General features: G+C 43.6%; 1 protein-coding gene across 2 annotated transcripts; it reads right to left on the bottom strand.

The window, feature by feature from the left end:
- Nucleotides 1-5,075: 5,075 nt before the first annotated feature.
- On the bottom strand, nt 5,076-26,127 carry G3BP2 (G3BP stress granule assembly factor 2). 2 transcript variants are annotated; one of them, XM_063415035.1, is made up of 12 exons: nt 25,968-26,127; nt 19,165-19,283; nt 16,912-16,993; nt 15,712-15,885; nt 14,754-14,844; nt 13,743-13,845; nt 12,005-12,185; nt 10,953-11,051; nt 7,037-7,139; nt 6,663-6,791; nt 6,360-6,478; nt 5,076-5,599 (listed from the first exon to the last, which is right to left on the bottom strand). In XM_063415035.1, the coding sequence occupies exons 2-12, from the start codon at nt 19,257-19,259 to the stop codon at nt 5,330-5,332; spliced, it is 1,446 nt and encodes a 481-aa protein (XP_063271105.1). In that variant the 5' UTR covers nt 19,260-19,283; nt 25,968-26,127; the 3' UTR covers nt 5,076-5,329. The 2 variants fall into 2 exon arrangements, with proteins under 2 accessions (XP_063271105.1, XP_063271106.1); XM_063415036.1 differs by lacking the exon at nt 10,953-11,051.

The following is a 26,127-nucleotide window of genomic DNA, read 5'->3' on the forward strand; positions in this document are numbered from 1 at the left end:
TGCAGTTCAAAAGCCGGACACAGCAGGGCCTGCAGCCCGCTGCTGAGGGAAGGCCGCTGCCACATCCCTCGCTACCCGTGGTACCTCCGTGAAGAGGCCGAACACGCCGGCAGAGTGAAACAGCTCCACCCACCCCCAGCCCTGTGTCCCTGTAGGGCCCTACCCACTCCCTTGTCACCCCAAGAACATCCTTGTCACCCCACAGTGGCACCCAGGTTTGGTCTCTGATCATTCTCGGTGAGAAACGATCCCACCTCTTTCCTGTTCCCAAAGGGTCGCTGCTGTCAGAGAGGCCCGGGTTGGAGATGGGGTAGTCGAGTCGCATTTCATACGAGAGCATTCCTGTCTGAAACTGCCCTCCGTGGGCCTGCAGCCCAGGAGCAACACATGGGTCTCACAGACTGCAGCCCCCTGGGATGAAGAGGCTAATTTCTGCAGCATGTTTTATTACAGAGGAACACAAACCTTGGTCGACACTCTTGTACATCCAGAGTCTTTTTCTTTATTCTTTCTTGTAAGCAGTTTGATGGAGTCAGAGGCCTGCTACAGCATGGAGGGAGCTGGGCCAGCTTTGCACAGACCACCCTTCCTCTGCCTGCTGCACAGCAATGCCTGTGTGCAGACTGCAGGAGCTGAGCAGCAGAGGCTGACATGCCAGGGAAAAGCCAAGTGCTCCTTCTCAGGGAAACAGCTTTTGCTGCCCCTGCGATGTTCTAGGAGAGGCTTTGGCAGAGCTGCTGTGCTCTGCACCTGCCCTGACAGGCTCGTGTTTCTTCTCTTTGCTGAGGAGGGGGCCTGAGCCACTGAGGGTCTTGGTCCTGATCATGCAAACGATGACCCACACAGACAACCCTTCGTGTGTGCTCCAGGCAGAGCACATGCACTCCTTACTGGCTTCTGGCAGGGCACAGTGGCCAAGAGGTCATATAACAGCCAAATCTTAGTCCTTGGTCCCTTCAGATAAATGTGGTGACCACATGTTTCCCAGAGCAGCCGTTGTGCACTTTGGGACTTGCTGGCAGTGAGAATTGCAGGGCCCAATGGGCTTCTGTGGGCAGGGAAACTTCCAGGTCCTTGGTGCCCCGTTGTACCACTTCTGGTTTAACTACTGAATATCACCTCTCAGGGCACTCAGGGACTCCGAAGTTAGGAACAGGCATGTGATGAAGCCTGCAGTGCAACAAGGCAGCCAACAGGAACATCGTGTCAGCATCCGCAGAAGCTGCTCTCAGCTTTGATTCCTACACACAGACACTGCACTTCCCACTGTTCCCACCCTTCCGAGGGAACACCAAGTGCTGCAGCACCATTACCAAGATGTCTCCTTTCAGCTCACACCCAGGGAACACAAGGCAGAGCACAAGCCAAAGGGACAATGATTTCCTAAGCTGCTTTTCTTCCCCTTACAAGAAGCCAAGCTTGAACCAGACACCAATGGTTTTCCCAAGGATTATCAGGCAGCCTGCTATCTTCTTCAACCGTGTCCAATACATCATGGTTCCAAGCTGTATTTCTCCACATGACATGCAAAACCCCAGCAATCACTGTACTGCAAAGGCTTCTGTGGTTTTACAGGACTTCGTAAAGGTACCAGATCGCGGGCACTGCCAGGGGAACCGGTGAGGCCTCTGCAGCACGGAGCACGTCGCTGCTTCGTGACATCCCTCAGCTGTCCTGGCATTTCTTGGACCTCCACTACAAGGCATCATGTCACCTCCGAAGCTGATAGAAGGTGCTCTTGAACAATTAGAAATATGCAAGACTTCATGGCACAAGTAAAATCATGCTCTGGCTGACCCTATGGAGTTTCAGATACAGTTATCTCCTGCTGTTCCCCTCAGCCCCAGATAACATGAACCAGCACAATTTACCTCACAACTCAAGGCACCAAGGTCCTAACGCTGCAGGCCCCCTGATGGCAGAGGGAGATCTTTGTCAATCAGCAGATCTTGAAGCTGTGGAGGTGCTCCCCTGAGGAGTTTTTGACGACTCTGGCTTTAGGCCTTCTAGAGGATCCAGTTTTTTCATTCCAGTATTCCAACTCACACAACCGTATTACTTTTCAGTCACTTCCTAACTGCCTTTTAAATAAGGAAATATTACAGCTAAGACATGACCTCAACATGATACAGCCAACAGCAGCTAACAGGAACTTCAGCGATTCCATGATTCAGCCACACCTTATCTATGAGCAGAGCAAGAAAAACCCTTGTGCCAACTTTTTCGGTTAACTGCCAACAAACACAAGTAGAAAAATGGGAAATCAGGGCCAATCACTTCTGCACTATCAAGACTCAATGGCACTAAAATGAAGAGCAAGCAACTCCAGTCATTTTTTTAAGGACAGCTCAGCTCGCATTCCTCCCAGCACCACTGCATTAACCATCTAAGCTGTATCCTGCAACCAGATACTGCAGCGTGGCAGGGTGTGAAGGAATCCCAGCTGGGACATGTCTGAGAGGAGCTCACATCCTCCCTGGGCCACACACACCCCAAGGTGAGAGAAGCCACAGAAGTCAAACACTTCAAAGCACATGATGCTGTGCTGCTGCAGCTTGCTACTGTCCCTGGCCAGGTCAGCAACGATGTTCTTACAATCTTTTCTGTGAGCGAGGGGTGCCAGGGCTCTACAGCCACCTGCATGCAAGAGAATTAGGGACATGGATAAATGCTGCAGACATCAGTAGTTTATTGGTATGTTTAGTCAAAACACATTCAGAATGGAAACTTAAAAGTAAAAATACTTTCCACCTGCAACAATTAAACTAGAATCTACTAGCATATAATGCTTGACAAGTTACAGCAATAAAGATGGTAATCCACTGTCTCGAATACCTACTAAAGTCAAGATGGTCAGCCAAGTTTGTTGAAGTAGAACCATAATGACAAAATACTCCCACCATTCACAAATCAGCGACTAACAGTAATGGTCAGTGAATCCTTTCCTTTGCTCTAAGAGGTACATTTACTATTAAGAGGGTCAAGAACACGTAAGAGTCCACAGTACAGCAGGTGAGCTATCACCATGTAAACGTCTCTGGATGATGTTCCAAGGGTTCGTGTCACTTAAACAAGAAGCAAGCCAAAAAGCAGAATGGCTCAGGAGCTCTTTTTACTACTCCATTTTTGTGGTCAATTATTTCCAGTGCCATTTGCCATACAAAAGAATTACGTGGCAGCAAAACACCACAGCACTACAGAAGGAAAAAAAAAACCAAACCCAGGCTACACAAACCACACTGGTGGCAAATTGCTAATTGATGACAGCAATTTGTCCAAGGTCTTCAAGCCTAAGGAATGGAGTTGTGTGGCAAGCAGTTCAAGTACTACAGATTTCCAGGTAACAGCTGAAATTGCAAGACCTTCAATAAAAAAAACTGAAATATGAAAATGCCAGTTGGTAGAAATGTGTCCCAGAAAAAAAAATGTATGAAAATAGTGCAAGACTTACCATGGAACACAGAAGACCTCAAGTCTGGGAGAGAACAGACAGATGCCACTTCCCCTTGCCTAACGTATCAGAAAAGATGTGCAAAATCTTCCACGTTACTGGAAACCAACAAATGATTGCATAATCCAGAGACAGACTGCCAGGATGCCCTCCCTGCTTGTGCTTGAAATTGCCCTTCTTTAATTTGAAGTCTTCCATGTTCAGAAGCAGCTGTAGGTGGTCACACTTTTGCACGGATGCACGCACAAACACCCCCTTTGCTCCTGAGCCAGCATTCGTTGCAAAGCCCGGCCCCAGGCCTGCCCGTACTGCCTGCTGCAGCAGCGGTTTATGGGAATGTGCTCCGGGACATCATCCAGAAACACACCTCTCCACGGAAAACCCACCAGTCAAACTGCAGAAGAGGATGCCTCCTTTCTATCCGTCGGGCCAGAGCCACATCAGTGTCAAATTCAGCTGAGAGTTATGTGCAAAATGAGTACAAGTTTTTAAAAAAGTGCAACTGGAAAATGCAAGAACGTAAGAGCTGCTGTTTAGTTCTCTGAAAATTGCAGTATCCCCATTTGATAAGCTCACGTTCACAAAGGATGCTTAGGTGTACCCATTAAGAGCTGGCCAGAAACGTACATCATTCTGGACTGACTCCTGAAATTCAGGTCCAAGAGAGATTAGAACTCCACTTTCTTTAACTCTGACACTAATTAAAGAAGAGAGACAACCTGGAGACTACTTGGATGCCTTCATCCTCCCTTCCCCCCCACTGCAAAAAAAACAGGCGAACTTGTTAATTGAAGAGCAAGGTGGATGATCATTTTAGCAACATTTACTCATTGAAAGATACTGCAATTTTTTAAATACAATTTTCCGATTATTTCCTTTAAATGCTTTGCAGCTGCTTGGCTTTGCAGCACAGTACTTCATACACTATACTGTACAAAATCACCAGCAAGACTGGAATGATGTATTCATAGAAGGCACCATCATGCTTATTACATTACCAGAGAACTCAAATACAGTCAAGACAAGTTTCACTGTACAATGCTTCTTGAAGGGGGAAGGGAAGGAGGAGTGTGTTGAGCAGCCATCCCTGCACTGAAGAGGGGCAGATAGAAAAATCTGACATGAGCTATCACACTTGTTGCGTACTCCGGCCTATGACTTGGAAACTCTGGGTTCTGGTTACAGCTAACTGGATTCCTTCTGGAACAAAGGTGTAGTCTTATTAAGGTTTGTGTGTGTACAGAGGTTGGTCACAGCAAGCAGAGCAGATGCCCGCATCGTTCCCCAAGCTATTCTGTTTGAGTAAGAGGATGAGGTTTTCCCTCCAATGCCTCCTGTAGCTGTCAGTATAAATGAGTTCAGAGGACCCATTAGTGCATTTTGATGAGTGCGTAAACACGAGTTTGTTTGGAGCTGAGTGTTCTAAGAAGGAAAAAAAAAAAGCAAGCTTCTCCAATTGCACAAATTGCACTATTTGTGTTTCCAACAGTAGTAGGCAGAAACGGTAACACTTACACAAAATGTGCAGCAGAGGGTTTTTGACTGAAAGGACCTGAATTCTACTGGGCATGTCCTTCAGTTCCACTTCTCTTGTAGATAGTTAACTGGTCTTTTACTTTGTTTCTTTTTCTTTTTTCTTTATTTTTAGTCCTCAATTCTCCAAGCATACATTTATAAATTAAGAGTGTGACTCCTGTTGTGAAACTGGGGAAAAAATGTCCACCTCAATTTAAACTGGAAACCAAAGGATGTTTTCACATCAAAGAAATGATCAGAAGGGCTGTGTCACATTCCAAAGCTAAAAAAAAAAAATTAACAAGAATGCAAACACGATGGATAATGTACCACTGCCAAGACTGTCTGCCCACAGTGGAGATTTCAGCGACGCTGTCCAGTGAAACGGCCTTCCATCTGCCCGGATCCTCGTCCAGAGCCAAGTTTTTGTGCCATGCCACCTCGTGGAGGAGGTCCTCTTCCGTCACGGTCCCGCATCATGCCACCACCCACTATTCCACGGGGCCCCCCGGGGCCTCTCTCATTGCGGCGAATATCCCTGCGCTCGTCGCCGCCGCGCGTCTCTCGCTCACGAGCAGCTCTGGTCTTCTTCTCTTCCACGTTCAGGCGCACCTCACCACGGAACATTATGGGCTTATGGGGAGAAGTGGTCAAGGCACACGTTAGTCACAAGGGCACAAAGTCCGCTCCGTACAAGGCACATAAAAACTCTGCACTGGCTGTGGGCCCCAGCCTTCCTTCATGTACATGCCTAAGACAAATGTGACCTGTTAAAGGTCCCCTGCAGCATGCAACCTCAGCCCTGCAGAACACCATTTTTACATTCACTTGGGCATGCAAGAAATTCAAGTGTTTGTCTCAAGCAAAAGCAGCATTGTCTTTAGCTTCTTCAATGCCAGCTTTAATCTCTTCACTTCAGGATTTAAATTTCTGAAGAATTGCTCTACTAGGTCTCACTCCCACATCATGGAAATGAAAACTGCTGCTTTCTCCCCTCCAGTTCCTCAAAGCAAAACTGCAAAAACCCCTGCTCCCTCCTCTCGATCCCAGGGTGCGGAATTAAGAGATCCATGTGATGGATCTTTGAAAGGTTACCTGTTCCACTTCCAGCTAAAGGATCTCTGAAAGTAAGTTCTGAGCTCTGTGTGGAGTATTTGTGAAGAGGTAAAAACCCCAAATTCCACATTATGCAGTTTGAGGAACGCTGGCACAACTTTTGAAGCTACTCAGTACTCCTGACAGAATGGGTATGCCAAAACTGTTTTTCTTCCAGCTGTTGTTTGAATGCCAGAGCCAATGGCAATGCAAACTAGAATGGCCCACAATACTTGTGGTTTAGGGCTTTTGGTTCATCCCTGTAAGGGGATACTCAGTACCCAAAGCCAATACTTACTTTTGCAACTAAAATTCGCTGGACCGGCTCAGAATCATCAAATACCACGAAACCAAAATTAGGCAGTTTTCCTCCCACTCCCTTAGTATTTATGCGAAGTTCTACCACGTTTCCAAAGCCTGGAGAAACACAAGGGAAGAGACACTTTATCGAAACCCACAGTGCCAGCTCTACCCTCTGCTCATTCCCGACATCTGTAGTGTGGCACTATGTAAAAGCTTACCCCTGTAGTCCAAACCAATGTTACATGACTTTTTTACACAGTTCTCCATCTAAGTCCCTGCAGCTGGAATCACTACTTACTCATGAAGAACTCCTTCAGTTCACTCTCATCAATATCATGTGGTAAGTTCCCAACAAAAAGCTGGTGGCTGTCTGGATAGCGAATTATCCGACGATTATCCGACTCATTCTGCTCCATGTCTCCCCTTCCTACCACAAACACAAAGAGGAAGGTAGAACCACTGAGGTTAAATGACGTGTGTAAATCTAGATGAACACATCTAGGGGAAGTAGCAAGCATATCCACTCCAGCCGGCTTGGACTCCAAATCATATTCCCTCATTTCTAGTTGAAGGCAGCAGGCAGAGGCAAGCATGACACAGGCACAGAGAAGGCCTCAGCAGACACCTCTCACTAACCCATCCCAAGCAGACACACAAGATCATCCATGTTACCTGGCCGAGGTCCTCGTGGTGGAAAACCTGGTCTTTCCCTGGGACGCTGCTCACGAACACGAGGAGGTTGAGACTGAGCTTCAGGTTTAGTTTCCACTCTTGGCTAAAAGAGGAGAACATGCATTATTTAACACTGGCTCAGTAAAAAAAACCCCAAACCCCCAAACTCACCAAAACAAAAACCCCCCACAAGACAAGACATGGGTAAGTGGCATGCACAAAACAAACTCCAGAAGATAGACATCGATGTCAATGTGTTTGGGAGTGGTTTTTTCACCTGTCTAAATTCCTCTGTACCAATCCAGGACTGCAGTGTTCATTTATCACTGTTAAAAGGTGCAAAGCAAACATCTCTCAATCAGAGTATCTCCCCAAAACATGGCTGAAGTGAATTTTCCATGTTTGACCAGGCATTGAGACCCCAACGTTCTGTTATTCACAAATCTCTCAGCCTGACTTAAATTGTAGAGGGCATAAAGCTTCCTCAAGCCAAGCTCAAACTTCATGGATTAAGAGACAGTCCAAAATGAACACAAAGAGATGGGCAAATCACATGTTCTGTCCAAGTCTCCAAGCAATTATTTTCCCTGAGTGCAGAACAACTATGCAAAAACTAACAAAAAGAAAGAGGAGAACAAAAGCCCTCGGAAGCGTAGTAAGTATTTCCTGAAATGGGTTTCTACAGACTACCTCTTAGCATATGCTTCAACTTTTCTGATGTCAAGACCATGATCCTCAAAGTACAACCTTTGTATTCAGGTACTAGAACACCCATCCAATTTCTGGCAAGCAAAAAATTTTGCATTATGAGAAACAGAACAATAAAAATGTTTCTATGCAGACTGCTGGTCACTGAAGCAATTCCCAATATTTTTTAAATTGCATTTTCTGTACAACAGTTAAGCAGCTGCTGGTGTGCTGGGTTCTTATCTTAGAAAAGCAAAATCATCCTTAGGAGCACAAGAATACACAAGTAGCCTGCAAGTAAGATTGAACACAAGGTAAACAGCTATAGGCCCAGACTGCTGTAGAGAAGTAGTTTATATTAAACATCTCCCTTTTTTTCCTTTAAGGACTCGTGACAACTAGCGGTTCCAGACAGAGTATTTCCCAGGGAAAAAAGACTGGATTTTACATGCAACATGCAAGTGTTACACACCAAACAAATGTCTTAGCCCTCCCATCACTTGTGCTCTACGGAGCTAGGCATTAGTCTGTCCCTACAACACTTCTAGGATCACTTTTTCAGTTCCAAGAACAAACTCACAGAATCAGCCTTCCTGTTAAATCTTATTCCATTGTATTTCATGAGTCACTGGAGTTCCTCTGCCATCTTTCACTCACACATCTTGAGCACATCATAAATTACACCTCAAAAGAAAAACCTGACACCTTCAGACCCCCATTTCTTGGATACTCATGGCTATCAGGCTTAAACTCTCTCCTTCTGTCAGCCCTAGCCAAGACCTGCTAAGTCACTGATGCCCTGCTGTTAAATCCCAAGTTCCAGTGACCTTGTACCTGCTTGCTTTGTGTTTCGCTGAACTTGTCACTTGGCACGCAAACAGCAGATCTCTCTGGTTGTTTTCTAAGGAGTACCATTCTTTTTTATAGAAAAAGGCTGCCTCATGGCCTCAAGAGGGAAGCCCTTGTACAGGAGGACAAAACACTATCACAACTGGCAGCACCACAAGACTCCAGATCAGAGCTGCCATTTACAGCCCAAGCAAGAGCTCACTGCAACTCACATCTGCCAGCATGTCCCAGCAAGCACAGAGTGGATGGAAGGACACTGAGTAAGGAGTTCAAGAGACTCAAATTACCACAGGAGCCAAGTAAGCCACAAATCTCATCCTGGCAGAGCTTTGACAACCATTAAGGAAAAGGTGGCATTGTCTCAGGAGCTCACATGGGGAGGGAAAGGGACTCACCCCAAAAGACAGGAATCAGGCCCTGCCTACTCCTGCCCCTGTGCCACCCCATGACAAACAATGCAGTAATAAAAATGGGAGATAAAAATATCTGAAAATGCTGTAAGGAAAAGTCCCAGTTTATCAATGTAGACAGGTTGATTTCTAATCATCTACTATTAGAAAAAGAGCATGAAAAGCTGACCTGTTTGACTCCACAGCTGAAAGGAAACAGCCCTGAACTGGTTTATATCCACAACAGTAGGCATGCAGCCCTTTGAGGAGCTAACACTACAGGGACTGTATTTTAACTTGATAGAAGAGATGGGAGGGAATCTGGAGTGATGCAGAGAAAGGAATGAGCAGGGCAGTTTTTTGTAAGATCACTGAAACCAGCTAGAACAACAGCATCCCAAAGGACCCAGCCACCCATCCACCAGGGCATCTTCTGTCCTCATTTCCATGATGGTGTCTGGCGCTAATGGATCCATGAGAACAGGGAAAAGCTACTACTGACTTGCAGCTCCTTGTTCAGGTGCCTTTTCTACCAGATTTCTACACGCTGTGTCTAAAATATGTTCAAGAAAAGGAGCTCAGAACTGACTAATTCTGGCTACAGAAGAACTGTGAGTTGAAACTCCTGCCATGTCAGTATTGTTCAGGAACTTCAACACACCGTTACTTAAAACAAAGTCAAAGCAAAAGAAATTAAAAGGCACAAAGCATGACAAGCAACAGAGAAAACACAGGAGTTTAAGAGGACATCTATAAGCTATCTCCTGCTCTCTTGGGCAGATCATTTGAAATTATTTTTGCAGCCACATTACAACCATCCACCCTCTCTGTGGCAAATAAATTAAAACCAATTTTGGTTTTGCATAAGGAAATATCTATCCTGTAGTAGAAAACTCACAGCTTTTACAGGTTAAATACCACCTAAGTGTTCAAAGCCCTGTTTAGGCTGATGAAGACAGACAGACTTCCTAACTCATTACATAGCCTTTATTTGATGTCCATGATAATCCCAGCAGACCAGAAGCAACACCATTCATAAGGTGCTGGGGTTTGTTTGGTTAGTTTTCTTTCATTTTGTCTTTTTCTTTCCTGTTTGTTTTTTAACATGCATTTGGCTGAAGGCTAGTACTAGATTGGGATCTCCCTGTTACTACAAAATTGAGAAGAAACCAGTGCAAGAACAACAGCTGCATCAACCCAGCTATTCTACTGAAAATTGCAGCCTTTCAAAAAGGTTGGACAGGAGCAACTCAAGATGCAGCGCTCTGGCACACCCTATCAATGCACAGGGGTAAATGGCACATTTTCTGGTTTGAGCACTCTTATACAGATGGAGGAAGCTGAATTGAGAGTCTCAGAATGTCTCACACCACCTTGGTATAAGCAGGACATGAGCTGTCATCAGGTCAAACTTGCCCTTCTCTTTTCCCTCCTCACACAGTCAACCTAGGAATGGGAAGATAGCATTGTCCTGGCAAGGAAATGTAAATCCTTCCATTCCTCACACAGTCATAAGTTGGTACAGGGTTCTGTGACAAGCTAATTGTCCATGGATAATGAAAACAAGCATAGTAAGCATAGTCCTGTGGATGTTAGCCTTACAAGGCAATCTTGCACCTCAGAAATGGTGCACTCTCTTTTTACGGCTGGGCCACTTCCACTAATGTCCTTTTCAAACACACTTCAGGAGAGTAACATTTTGTGGAGAATTGGTGTTTCCCCTTTAAACCAAACCATATGCCATTAAGTCAGGTAAAAAAAAAAACCAAGGAGTGATTTCCTGTTTCAACAAGAACAGATTTTAACATTACCATCACCCAAAGTTACATCTGTTACGTTTGTGCCTTTACTTGCAACAAGGTGAGTGCATTAACATTTAAGACACAATTAATTTGTGCAATTTAAGTCAAACAAGTTGATCTGTTAATTTAAAAAACTGAAGCAGTTTGCAGAAGTAATGAGACAATCCAAGGTGTTCACAGATGGGTTACCTGTGAGACTGGTGCTTTAACATGGGGTGGAATTCCAGAGGAAGAAACAGTACCACTAGGAGGCAGGTTTTTACTGGTCACTGAAGCCCAAGAGAAAGCCTGCAGGAAATGCAACAAACCTAGGCTACTAATCATGGCAAACCACTGACATTCCTACAGGGAAACTCGTCTGCTAAAAATACACTTTGGGTTCATATCTGACTATTAAATAATGGTTGTGCAAGTATTACAATGGAGGCTTTGCAGTTCTGTCTGTCTGTGGATTCCAATGGCATGGAACAAGCATGTACCGTGCCCACTACTGCTACTCAAGTGAGCCCAGGGCCCTCAGCATTCCCAGATCACTGCTTTCCATGATGTAACCAAACCTAGGACTGAGAACCCTGTAGTGTTAAGTGTCTTTTGCACAAAGAAAGGAAGCGGATGCCTGATGTTACAATCAAAAATGGAGAAGAGAAAAAGGATTGGAAAAAAATACAGGAGACACACTGGAGCTAGAAAATGACTTTGCTCCAGCTCTCCCTGGCTGCTCCCAGCACTTTGCAAGCCCGCAGGTGTAACCACACCAGAGGACACATGGTGTGCACTCTGGCTTTTAAGATTAGGCATTCTGCCTCTAAGGAGACAGTCAATGCGCCCAGATTTATTTTGAACCTATGCTGCAGCAATTTTGCAGGCGTCAGTCTGTTCCATTTCTTTTCAAGAAAAGAGCAGCAGTTTCCATTGTATGAGATTTTTGGTGGTGTCAGCTACAGGTGTTTTCTTAACATGTTATCTGCACATTCGAAAATGTCTACACATGCCTATACCCACACACACACTTTACCAGAAGAGCTTAAAATCTACAATAGGTAATGAGCAGCACTTAAAAATAACTTTTTTTCCTTTTTCAGTGAAACTTTGCATTTTTACAAGTTCAAAGGTCGAGCCTAGTTGTTCATACAGCATGACACTAAAGAGAGGTACCAGTTCAGCCACCCAAAAAGGCAAAGTTTAAAGGCCAATCCAGTTTCCACCTGCACTTAGAAGCACAGGTATAACTTGTAACTAACCTTTGGTGGTTCTTGCGGTAGCGAAACAGGTTCTACAGGAGGTGGAGATGGAGATTTCTCTTCTAGCTCCTCAAGGGTCTTTTCTTCTACGTCAGCTTTCAGTTCCTCAGCTTTTGTTTCAGATTCCAATTCTGGCTCAGGTTCATGAGAAGATTCTTCCAGTGCCTCCTCTATTCCATTGCTACAATAGTCAAATGCATTTTATGAGCTTATCCATTGCTTTGCATTTTATCACATTTTGTAAGCTGTGCTATGGCAACAGCTCTGCTATGAAAAAGATTGTTGTGTCTCCATTTGCTACAACATGGTTTGTACGTATACAAAGCAGTGAGAAATCAAGCTGTACTCCCGTACGGGGTACAAAACCAGATTTTAATTCTGCTGAAGCAAATACATGTTCTACAGTTCTCTGCAGAGAATCACACCGCCTTTTAACCCTGAAGAAGAGGTGCTCAACTTAAGAACTCAAGTGCTCAAGTACAAACACAGAGAGGACCAACAGATGATTAAGCCACACAAATAAACAAAGCCAATTCTGGAATGAAACCTATTGTTTCTTTACCAAAATTCTACACAGCTTTTGTACCAAAGCAGCTGTGAGTCCCATTTACAGAAAAGCACGTCCAACTTTTTCTCTGCTCTGTGTGGTTGAAAGGTAGGGGATCTGAATATCTTCTCTCTTCAGCCACCCCAAAATCCTACCTTACCTCCAGTCACCTCTGTCCATACAGCTCCTGCCACAGGTCACCACATGCTCAAGTGACTCTATGATGAGCAATGCCTTTACAGCCTCTTTCCAAATGACACAGTAACCCCAAAACAAGACCTGACTTCATGCTTTTAGGCATCCAAAACTTTCTGCATTCTCTTGAGCAAGTCACTGCCAGAATTCCAGCAGATTACACTTTTCCATCTGATTTCTCATGAAAAGCATTAAGTGACTTATTATTAGTTTAGTATTCTCACTGATGTGCTCAGCAGGTATTGGCTAGTGATGTCATACATGGTTTTTTTAACAAGGGAACCAGTAAGTCGGTTCTGGCCCTCATTATTTTTTGAAACCCCTATATTTCAAAAAATGCACAGGATTTGGTGTTGTTTGTTTCTTTGTGTTTGTGCATTTTATTTGGTTGCTTTTTGTATTCTTACAGAATCATAAATCTTTTTTATTTATTCTTGCTTACACTTGCAGACACTCAGGTCAAAGACCTAGTCTTTCAATACAGCCGTACAGCAGCTTCTCAAAAACTACGTCTTTCTCTCAGTTCCAAGTGATATCCAGATTTGAGTAACATATCAAGATGTCGCTGCTCAGTGCAGGAGGTTGGACTAGACGACCTTTAAAAGTTCTCTTCTAACTCAAACTATTCTGTGACAAACCACGCTTTTGTTAATCCACCTGTGATATTAAGTCACATCCTATCAAACATACTGTTCGAAGTCTGAATTACAAAGATTCCATTAAATGTGTACATACATGTGGTTGCTCCCTTTTCATCATCACTTTTGAGACCAGAAGTGAAAATAACTAGCAAACATAAAAAATACCCCATTTCTCTCTTCAATAAAGAAGCAATGTCTTAAAATAATGTAATGATAACTTAACACAGACCCCTATCAAGCTAAGTGAATTCTCCTAAACTATCTGTTAAATCACATCCAGAAACTAAAGCCAAAGCAATTCTGTCTGTTGTTTTTACTAAAAAAGCAACTTCATATAATAAAAAGGACTTCTTACGCTACAGGATGGTTTTCATAATAAGTACTGCTTGCATTCTCTTGCACAGGTTCAGGTGATGGTTGTCTTTCCTCCTGCTCTTCTTCTACCTCTTCCTCAGACTCTGACACAAAAAAGAAACTTGTTATCTCTTATAGATCTCCACAGGTGTACACAAGCCACAGTTAAAATAAAAGCATGTTAACTTAGTAGCAATCAAAATAAAGCTTCACCAACAAAACATGGTAAAATTAGCTGCAAAAAAAGATGGAAGAGCCTGCCTCTTAGTCAAGACGCTTGGCTGTTTATGATTTTCGCAAAAGAGACATATTACTGCTAGGAAGTTCTGGGAGGAGGTTTTGAGGATCTTTTAAAGCAGCAGGTGCTTTTCATATAGTGGCAATGAAAGAGAAAGATTGCACCATCACCTCATAAATCTCAGTGCCTCAGACTAAGAACGTGAACCTCAAATACAAGGATGATTGCCTAAAATGCTCTGTTCCACAGAATCGAGATGAACAAATTTCAGAAGCCACCCAGTGAACACACATACATACATTCTGGCTACACTCTGATTTGCCTCATTGAACAGAGGGGAAAAAACCCAACTCAGGTCCAATTCAGCCCTCAAGTAGCAATGAATTACTGAGTATGATGATGATGTGAAAGTGAACTATGCATCATATTTGAAAACCAGTTAGACCTTTTCTTCAAATCGTGCACAAATTTGACTGATCACAGAACACAAGCATGCCTGCTGCAGCTAGGCAGAAGTCCTGTTGCAGTCTGTCAAGCCTCACCCTCTGTGAGCCAGTTCAGCTCTTCAAGGAACACGGCACTAATACAGAACCTTCATTTTCCAGAATGTTTTGAACCAGCAGAGCTTCAGTAACAAACAGCTCTGTGCCCCACAAGAAGGCAACCCAGTTTGCATCCCAACGAGATGCATTTCCACGAGACACTTCTGGCAGGTCTGCACACAGGAGAGAGGAACAAGAATGACACAAACCCTCTGCATGCAGTCCTTCTCACCTTCATCAAGTTCTCCTTCTGAATCCCCAAATACTTCATCTTCATATCTGAAGATATCATTATGGACATAGAACTTGTTTGGAACAGATCCCTGTAAAAGAGAGCATGCAGTGTTTAGCATATATGGAGTATCAGGAGGCAATAAAAGGATGGACTACAAAGTTTCAGTGTATACACTGACATTTTGCAATAGGACTATGTCACTAAGGATATTTTCTGAGTTATTTTCCTCTTTGCTAAACAAACAATTGAATAGTAGCTCCTGCCCAACTGAAAAAGGAAGTTCCAAGCAGAATAAAATCCCCTAATTTTGCTAAGCCACCACAACAATAAGTTTTAACGAAGCATACAGGCCCTCAGTTTCATTGAGGATTTTTAATTTTCCCTATTACAAAAACTTCACAATAAAAACCCAAACTTTCATGGGGTGGCCATAAGCTTATAGAACTGTGCAGGGAAACAATGAAGAAATTCAACACAAACCTAAGCCATTAATCCCCAACCACCCAATAGTTTGTGATGCCGTTGGGGGGAAAGAACAGCTTTGCTCACACCAAGAGTTAAATTTGAGCAGTAACTCTAATGGCAAATGTGAGCATACTCACATTTGCCATTAGACTTGAAACTACACAACTGCAGCAGAGATTTGATCTACAGAGCTGAATCCTACTTTTTAAAAAAATCATTTGTGCCAATTGCAGCTCTCAAATGCAAGCTTCAATATTCTTTTTATTACTGCTCCAACACTTCATGTCCAAGGAAATAAAACAGCTCAGGATGAGTCCAATACACTCGTTTCTCTACACTCATATACTGTGACACATTTACTGATACCCTCCAGACCAAGTTTTAAAGCCAGATCCTATTTTTTGTCCCAATATGACAAATTGTAGCTACAGGTGAGGTCATTTTTTTCCCATCATTATTTGAATTTTGACACGATCTTGCATATACTTACTTCTGGAGCAAGCACAAAAGTCTGCATGAACTTCCTCATTGGCTGCCCATTGTTTGACAGCTCTCCCATGACCTGCACGACCACCCCATCGCTCAGAGTGGCATGAGCATCCACATGACGGATCTTGGTATGGCACTCACTGAACTGCAGTGACATCACCTTCTTGTGTATCTCCTGCAAAGAGACACACACATTTTAGCTGCAGTGACTTCTGTACAGAGCTTTACACTTTTTAACCTTCCTGAGTCTCAGCTAACCCCAAGAGCACTCCCCTGAGGCTCAAAAGATAAATACAGGAACCAAGATGTGTCTTTCACTGAGAACAGTCTTCCTGAGTCCACTTAACTTTTAATCAAAAGTTTTCCAATGGGATTCAAGTATTTCTCAGAGTAGTCAAACAGCATACAACTTGCTAAGTTTTCCAGTTGTTTTAAAATCTCTGACCTATTTAAGGCTTTAATGTTTTTAAGGGCCTGTGAAAGGGACAGGATTTAGCTTGTGTTACAAAGAAAACCTCCAAAAATATCCAACAACAACAAAAAAAACCAGCCCCAGAACAAAACAAAACAAACCCCAAACCAACCCTTTATACATCATCAAAGTACCAAACATCACAGGACTGGGGAACATCTGCACTGCCAAGATTTTTGTGCTGCAAATGAGATCCTGCTGGTGAAGGGAGAAGAAACCAAGTCAAAAAAGTCACACTGCTCAAAGATGTGGCTGCCACAGAGATGTCCTAGGTGACAGACAATTCTCATAATGTGGTACAACCAAAGCAATCTTCAATTCACTTTGTTAATTTCCTCAGATAGTTATGTTCCACTTTAACAAAACTCCATTCACACAAGAATTCCATGAAACTCATAAAGATCAATCCTTTCCTGAGGAATTACTTCTAACTGAAACAAGATACATTTATAGCCCAAATCTATCAGGTCCTCTCAATTTTGTTTCCCATCCTAAAGGTATTTTCTGCAGCCCACATACAAAGCTGAAGAATCAAACACAACTACCAATGAAAGCAGAAATAAACAAACAAAAACTCTCAAGCCAACATTCCCATCTGTCTCCAAACAGGAAGCAGTATCACAATCCATTACTCACCAGGTAAGAAAGTCAAAGTCACAGGCAAAGAAAAAAAAATCTTAATTTATTCTGAACATTTACAAGGATTAGAGGACAAATTTTAATACTCACAGCTTGACCATACACTGCTTCTTGTGGTTTCCCACTGGCATCCAGTCCTCCATGAACATAAGAAGAATTCCTACCATAAAACCTGCAAGCAAAGAGATGTAAATGTCACAGAAGTGAAAAATAGAACCAAATCAAAAAAGTATTTTAGCCAACAGCTGTAGAGCTCAATGTTTCACAAATTTCACCAGATTCAAGAGGTTCCAAGAATACAGGAACAAACAAACTTAACATTCAGCAGTGCAGTTTGCCCAAGGTGGCACAGCAAACTCCTAAATCAACCTCAACCTTTCACTTGCTTCCTTTAAGGAAGGTGGTCATTTTGGCTGGCAGGTTCGTCACCCTCAGAGTCCCCTGCCTCTAACAGAGGCATCAGCCCAGGCAGGTACAGCCCTTCTGCACTCCTCTGAACCGTGTTCTCATCACAGCCTTGGCCAGCACTGAGCTCATGGTTTCGATATTTAAATACGTACACTCGCTGCCAATATTTTTCTTACATTTCAGAGATCCTTTGGCACTTTCATTCCATTTCCACATTTTGAGCCTAAAATAGTCTGATTTGATTTGGATTGTTACTGTCAGCTTATAAAGCATGTGATAAATGCTTTACTTTGTATTCCCAGTACATTTACATTAATAGAAAAAACATCATAGCTTTTATTTAGGAGCATGTTTTGACTTGAGGGTGATTGCCATGAGCTCCAGATGCTAACACATACCTTTATTATCCACCCTTGTACAGTATACATGAAATAAAATTCTCATGAAGTACTTTTATGAACTCAGTGCCACAGAGAGTGGCAAGAATACTGAATATTCCTCTCTACTTGAACAAGCCAGTGCAGAGGGTCAGTGTGAAGAATTAAACCCTGGAACTTCCACATTTGCCATTTCTTGGTTTATTCTACTAAACCTAGAAACTCCTTTTAGTTCTACATTTGTGAAAATACAAGCCCAACACTTTTAGTCCCTTAGTCCCATAGTCTGGACTACGCCCAGAAAAAAGCATGGGGGATATTAGATTGTTTTCTTTGGTACCAGACAGATAATCATAATTTTGAGCATGGTCCAGCACTTCCTAACAGCAAGGAAATACAGAAACTTAGCTGAAGCAGTGCACAAGCAGATAGGAAAACATCTTTTCTCTAAAACATTTCTCTCTAAATTCCAAAGCAATCTCTCTGAACATCAGCAGTTTTTACTAAGGGCCTTCACAGGGGACCTAGAGTTTTAACGTGCTTTTAAGGAACTGCTCAAAGTCTCTGCGTGGTAGAGTCCCCAATTAAATGGAATTAAAGACTTTTGGTTAAGGGACCAGAAAAGCCTTACAAACCCAACTGAAATGCAACAGGCATTCAGCAACACTGAGAAACTGCTGTTTAGAGGGTAAAGTGATCTCTGCAGCTTCCAAGGCAAGCTTTGGATAATGACTAGCGACAGGATCCTCTGTGCTCTTCTCCAGCTTTTAGTAGGATGAAACAGTAACACTTGCTGTCCTAACTCCCTCACTGCTGCAAATAGCACAGCAAGCACCAGGAAACCCGCATCTTTCTGTGGCAGAGAGCAAGCTGCTGTTCAGACTAACAGCAAGATAAAGAAGGAGGATAAGATGCCCTCCCTGGAGAACATCACTTAGAAGAAAGGTGCAGCCAAAGAACACAAAGGCAAATGGCCTCTGTATCTGAGCCTGACCAGAAGAAAGGGGCAGTGGTGGCTAGAAAACATTTCATTTCATTGACTGCAAGTGGCTAGAAAACATTTCATACGAGCAGCTCCAGAACTGGGTAACATTAAACCAAACCAGATCAAAATCTCTTGGACTCTTCTCTGCAGAGATAGTTAAGAGAAATTCCACAGGTGCTGTTGTTAGTGACACTTGTGCCACCTTTCAAGAGGACAGAGAGTGTTTCTGAGCGCAGAGTAACACGTGCACCAGGGGGGTTTGCTCATGAGTATCTATCCAGTCTCCCCAACCTCAGCAGGTATTTCTGGAATCTGTCCACATTACCATTTTACTGCCTTAGAAGCAGTACACTTTTCCACAGAAGAAATATCTTGATAACATGCCATGCATGCAGATAATCTGACTTGGTTCTAAAGCCTAGGGAGTTTGCAGTAAGACGAAACAGCTTTTCCAACAGCCCAGAAGTTAGCCAGGTCCATTTTCTCCCATACTCCGAAACGAATGTCTGATTTATAACAAACAGGACACACTTTCATTCAAAAACATTATCACTTGGTGAGTGCAAGTGTTACCTGTGCAAGAAGTCAGGAGCTTTGTTCAGCAGAGTGTAGTACTGTCTCACAAACTCCCGCCCTACGAGCAGGGGACTTGGCTTCTCCATCACCATTTCTTTGGTACTCAGTGTCAAATGCTGTAATTGAAAATATTCATGTTAGTTTGAAGGCACCCCTACGTATCACAACTTCTCCATAAAAGGATTAACATTGTGATACTAGAATTGAAACAATTATGCACACAGGGCCTTAATTCACTAGAAAATACCCAGCCAATTCAGGACACCCTCTCCCACATCTTTTGAATAAATAAGAAAATTTCAGTTGATTCATGCATTACTTTGATGAAAAGGGAACAGTGGATACAAAGCCCCTTACAGAACAGGTGCTTTGAAACACATAAAAAACCACCCGTAAACGAATGAACATAAACTCTGCTAAAAATCTCTTGTACCATTTATTTCTCCCTTTGGCTGATGAATACTTAAAAAACTCAGTTTAGCAGCCCTGCAAGCAAACAGGTAAATACTATCTTAAGATAGCTGGTACCTCTGCTTCACATGGTTACTGTCACATCTGGAAAATGAAGATGGGAGCTCCAGTATGAAGTAACCATATGGGCTGGATTCACACTCCATGAAGACAGGGAAGGGAAACCTTAGTGCCTCAGAGATGACCAAAGTCTTAGGTAGCAGGTGTCCAACCTAACTGCATTCTACTTTTTTCACAGAATCATCTAAGTTGGAAAGGACAGGGGTCACCTGCTTCAAGCTGCTATGCTCCTACCAATCCATACATGATCCTGCAGATCATCCATGTCATAAAATAATACTCAGTACTCTAAAATACTTTTTGATAGCTTGCCAGCACCCAACATGTTGGTTTTGCCAGCTCACTTAAGACTACCACTGTCGGCAATCATGAAATTCCCTCCAGTTCTCACAGATATACTTCATCTACTTTCTTTCTCAAAAAATGAATGTCTATGCAAGGGAACAGGTGAAGAAGACCAAGTCAAAATTCCAGGTTTCCAACTTGGGAGTCAATCCTAGAGTAAGATTTTCGGTTTTTTACCAAAATAAACTTGACCCATCAATCTAAACCAAGGGCCAAACAAAAGCCTGTTTGCAATTACAGCCAGACAGCACATAAAGCATATGAAGTGAAACTGGGAGATTAACCTCAGCTTAAGAAGGGCCTCTAATAAAGGTAGAACACACACAGGAACAATGCCACAAATATGTGAGATCCTGCACTGTAATGGAACTCCGAAGAAAAAAGCCCACATACTTGGCTCAAATAGTTTACACTTCACAGACAACCAAAATTATCTCAAGCCAGCAATCCAAGCCACAAGACAATATCAAGAAATCCTCCCAGATGCACTTAGTCAGGAATCACACCTGAAACAAGAGTCTCAAAAACGTGCAGGTAAGGCAGAAGGCCAAGCCTGACACACAGGTCTTGAACCCGGAGATAAGAAATCAGCAAACTTACGACAGGGTTATCCAAAACCCTATTGTAATATAGGGTTTTTAAGTAAATCCTTTGATATAACTCAGCAAGACTCTGGAACACAGTACTAGTTTTGCCTCACAGGAAGCCCCAGAGGAAGTAATTATGCTAATGAGACACAAAACTAAATGTCAAAATACTGAGGGACATCAAAATTTGAGCCCTGTGCATGCTCAAAGCAGGAGCAAAGGAAAGAAAACAAAATATGAGCAATTTGAGGATCTTCCCAACACAACTCATACTACAGCAATGGCATGCACTAGGCAATTTTACTTAGAAACCAGCCTTAAAAGAAGGATATCTCCATTTCTACAGGTGAGGTTATCCTCTTTTTCTTGTTCCCCTGCCTCACAAGCAGATGATGAACACAAAATTGGTGACAAGATCTTCACCATGAACACTTGAGAATACACAAAGATGAAGCCTCACCAGGATTTTTTAAAGAACCTGTTAAAAAGCAGGTGACAGCCACCACATGTTCTTATTAATATAGCAATAAACAAAGTATACTTGCTAACAAATTGCTGGCATACCTCAATGAACACTGAAAATGTTTCTAGGTACAAAGCATAATAATCTGTGACAAATCATTACACTACAGGAGATACGTATCACACTACATCTTTTCTTCATTGGAAACGGTCCTATTTCCTCACCGTGCACCTCTTCCATATTTCAAGTGACAGCATCATTGATTTATGTGACACCATCACATAATTTGAGAGGATGTCTCAGTACAATTCTTCACCTGTCTCAGTATTATTTCCTTTCACTATTTCTTCAAAGATCTCAATAGGGATAGCAGAGCCTTCATGAACTATTCAGGTCTCCCAGGTCATTAAAAGGCAGTAAATTAAATCAGAGGTACTCCTTGCTAGCAACATGGGTGCCATGAAACCAGGTTTTCAAAAGATTGTCTCTCAATTAGCACCTCCCTAAAGTCAAGGACCCAAGCCTTAGCTGGCCCAAGGGGTTTTGGAGGTAAAGACACCAGTGAAATTTAAGCAAAAAGTCAGGGCATGAGCATCAACAATTTAAACAGCCAAATTTACAAAGAACAGTATATCCATGGCTTACCAGGCAACACAGGAAGCCCCATCAATGTCAATACTCTATAAAAGCTCTATTTCCAGTTTCCATCAGTACACACTCAAGAATAACAAACTAAGAAAGAAGACTCTGAGTGCTCTTCTCAGCTGTGTGTAATGAGACACACTCTTAGATCAGCCTGAGCAGCCATCGAGAAATGAGAAGGCTTGAGGCACTCATGTTCACACTAGCCAGAAACAAAATACTGCTGTTAGCCTGAGATCCCAGCACTGAGGTGGCAATCACCAGAAATCAAGTACTCTCATGTGCTGGCTTCTTTATGGTGCAACTGTACTGTTAAAACAATCCCTTCAGCATGCACAATGGCCAAAAACCATAGGCCACATGGACAGGGTAACAGAAACATCAATGCAGCTGCTGCTCATCCACAGGCACTCCTATCCATATCTAGCTGACATAACAACTCATCGACAAAACCTAATTTCCACCTTATCCATTGCTTCCAGTTCTGCTAAGGATAAGGTACAACCCACATGGAGACAATTGTGCTGAAGTACATGAGAATCAACTACAATCATTTCTCATATCCACACTCAAGTAAGAGCATGCAAAATCATTCAACCTGTAATCATCTTTATACACAAAACTTTATTAAGCTGTGTTTGTCCCTTCTTTAGCTGAATGAAAAAAAACCAATAAGAAACCAAACCCCAAATCATCATCCATCAGTTTGCACAAGAGGGCAGCAGCAATTTATTCCTGAACAAGTAGTGAAGACTGTTATGTGTTGAGTAGTGAAATGTTCCCTGGCATGCATTTTGCTCAATAAGCAGCTCTGACATTAGCAAAGCCTTTTCCGCCCTATAATATACAGAAGCATACTCATATACTATTAGTATTATTATTATTATTTCCCTTGCCCCGTAGAAAGCAGAAATATGACTCGTCATCTGTGGCAAAGCACTATTACCCGAGGCCATGACTGAGCTACAGAATGGTGCCTACATGCTCAAATTTAGGTATCCAGAGAATAAACTTTGGCACAAAGTCTTCGGTTGTACCCCAAGAGGTATTCCAAAGCCACGTTTATCCTATTTCAAGACAAACTAACAATAGTGAAGTTGCCTGGACATTTCATCAATTCTACTTGCAGGGGAAAGAAAAAAAGAAACCAAAACCAACAAAATAAATACACACAAAAATCCCCCAGAAAAAACAGAAAAAAAAAGCTGAACCAAATTTGAACTGAATTCTGACACTAGCTGAAGAAAGTGTCACCTGAACTTGAACACAACCTCCACGAAGAGAAACTTCTAAGCTTTGCAAGGGAGCTGTGGGCCTCACCAGTTGTTTTAATAAAAAACTACAAGCAAATAAAATTTTGTTTTATTGACACGCAAATTTCATCCTCTGAACAAGTCATCCATAGAACAATTTGTCCATAACTACAGACACACAGACATCAAGCTATCATTTTATATAAATCTGCAACGGTATGGCCTGTTTGTACATCCACAAGTTTGCAACTCTTGTCCAAGTTGCTAATCAGATTTGAACACCACTTAAAATGAAAATAGATTTGAGAAAAATGTTCTTTCAAATGAGGAAGATGTTCCCCACACAGTGCACTAAGCTAAGCCACAAGGGACACAGTGCCACTTCGCACACCACTGGAGATGAAAGAAAACAGAAGGGAAGGGGAGAGCAGCTTTCACAATCTTGGACTCATTTCTCCTGAGCCCAGATTATCACTTTTAAACTGTGTTTCTAACTGTAGAGAAGCAAAAAATAATGCCTTACAGGGCACGCTTGCTCCTGCAATCCATAAGCATGACTCTGAGATGCCATCACTGCCACACATGGTGTGAGCAGTCACACATCAAATAAAGCTAAAATCCAAACTGATAGCCCAGCAGGCCCAAGGCAGGGCATTCAGCACACAGCCCTGCAGAGGTTGGTGGGTATCCCATGGAAAGTCAATGTAGCACAAACTGCAAAGAAAAAAATCCCAGACAACACTCCAGTATTGACAGTACAATTTCTCTGTCATGCTCTGCAAGGTCAGCACTCTGAACATCCTCCATCTGCCTCAAGGACCAGCAACTGTGTGTAATCTACCAGAATCCCTTTACTTTATGATCTCCTTTACCTATGTGCTACCTTCTGAACCAGCTGAGCCCAAAGGCATAGCAAGCAGTTCTTTCAAATCAAGCTCTCCTGAGAGGATAGTTTAATTTTGGTTTGTGGTTGGATTTTTGGGGAGGAGTTTAACAGCACCCTGCATCTTAGGCACACAGCTGCCATAGGGGAACATCCTCTGGACAATTAAGCTGTGCAGTCCAAAAGTCCACCCAAAGAGGAATAAGAACAATGATCTGCTCTGGGGGAGGCATTCCACCTCCGTGTCATTACCCAAGACCAGGTTCAAGGCCTAGCTACATCTATTAGTCTGACATATTCATCTTTTCATGTTATTTGAGTTGCAATACAGTTCTTTATTTATTAAATGCTCTCAAAGGCAGTGACATACAGCACCATAAGTACCGCAACAGAAGACTCAAATCCAACACTGTGCTTAAAGGTACAGTGGTTCCTCACTCTATTTTCAGTGCTGTGAAATTATCTTAAGTGTGACAATAGATGCTTATTTTGAATCCTCAGTTCCATAAAGGAAAACATTCATATGGACATCAGCAGCTACGTGGATGATGGACATTTGGTTTTCTCTTCAGTTTAAGCTGGCTTTCACAGAAAAGATTTTACACTCCTAATGAAAAAATCATTATGATCAGCTACAGATCATAATTTCACACAGCAAGGCCACATCTGCCAAGCAGACTATTCTAAGAAAACTTCTAATGGCAAACCAAGATGATGTTTCTGACATCCAAGCAACCAGGGTTCACAAGAAGAAGGAATCCTTAAGAATGACAGGCTTTCCTAGGGGAGGTACGGCCCTGTACCCACATCCAGAATCACAATGGTCACAAGAATGCCTCCTGAACGATAAATTAACACCAGAAGTAAAGCAACACCAGTTTGTCAGCAACCACTTCTCAGCTCAGAATCCAGGCTGACAAATCCTATACTCACTTGCAGTGCTACACTAACAGAGCCACATTACACTCAGAAACTTGGGTATGGTCTGATATAACTTCCCCTACTTCTCAACCATTCAAAAGTACCTTGGGCATCTTTACACTTTTTCCTGCAGGAAAGCAGATCTTTTGCACACTGAACTGAAGAACATATAGAGGGCTTGGGAGTTGCCAAACCAGCTCAGAAGGCTACAATATCTACATGACTGACTATGACTTTCTGGTTGAAATTAAACAATAATCTCATATTGTCTCATTCTCTCCTGTGATAGTCCTTTTATGCAGTGGTAACTGGCATCAAGCTCAAGATCCAGGCTCACCCAGCTACCCAAGAGATTTAAAACACATCTTGTACAGATACTCCTGGGCATCCACACTGGAACTGCAATAACCTCCGAGGTGAAGGGAGGCAGAAGCTTGCGACCCAATGAGCTCAACTCAGGTGACAAACGACAGCAGCCTCAGAAAAGATCTGCTCAAGGCATTCAGCTCTGCAGAATAAAAGGTGCTCACAGCAACTTCTACGATATCACTCTGCGTGCAAACAGAGCAGTCCAGGTTATGATGAGGAAAGGGGAAGCGCAGAAAGGTGAGGTCCGCAGAGTCAGGGCAGCCCTTACAGCCAGGTTGCCACGGCTGTACTAACTTGTAGGAGAGCAGACGGGCCCGCTGAGCCGAGGATGGGGAGCTAAGGGAGCTTCAGCAGCACGACCGAGGCCGGCGCAGCAGCACCCTGCCCATGCCGAAGCCCGCTCCGGAGGCCCGTGCACAGGGATCGATCCATGAAGTGAGAGGGGAAGCGGCGACCGCAGGGCCCAACACCACAGCCAGCACCGAGTAATGCGGGGCTTGGGGGCGCATTTCCCCGGCCTCCCCGCCCCGCCCGGGGCGAGGCGGAAGAGCCGCCAAGGTGACGGCGAACAAAAGCCGCCCCCCCCCCACTCCGAGCCGAGCCGGGAGCCAGCGGCCAGGGCGGGCAGCGAAGGGCAAAGCCAGGACCCAGGGCGCTGCCCCGCTCAGCGCCGTTCCCGCCCCTGCCCTCAGCCCCGCGGGCGCCGTTCCCGCCGCTGCCCTCAGCGACCGTTGAGCAGCCGCCCCCCGCACACAAACAGAGCCCGCACCGGGGCCTACCCTGCCTCCTGCCCCCCTCCCGCTCACCTAAGGGACAAAAGTCTCAGTGCGCGGGGCCGGGGCGCCTTTTCGCCCACGCCGCCAGGAGCTGCGCGGAGCCGGGCGCGGCGAGTGTGTGCCTCGGGCGGCGCGTCCCGCGGCGCGGGCAGCACAAGGCGAACGGGGCGCGGCGGCGGTGTCACAGCCG

Source organism: Prinia subflava, chromosome 18 (assembly GCF_021018805.1).
Source record: "Prinia subflava isolate CZ2003 ecotype Zambia chromosome 18, Cam_Psub_1.2, whole genome shotgun sequence".
In the NCBI taxonomy this organism is placed as follows: Eukaryota; Metazoa; Chordata; class Aves; order Passeriformes; family Cisticolidae; genus Prinia; species Prinia subflava.

Coding starts and splice junctions, on each gene's coding strand:
- G3BP2 (XM_063415035.1), bottom strand. CDS start 19,259: ATGGTGATGGAGAAGCCAAGTCCCCTGCTCGTAGGGCGGGAGTTTGTG. Junction 13,846..14,753: donor AGAAGGAGAACTTGATGAAG/GTGAGAAGGACT, acceptor TTTTTGTGTCAG/AGTCTGAGGAAGAGGTAGAA. Junction 7,140..10,952: donor TTAAAGCACCAGTCTCACAG/GTAACCCATCTG, acceptor CTCCTCTTTTAG/CCAAGAGTGGAAACTAAACC.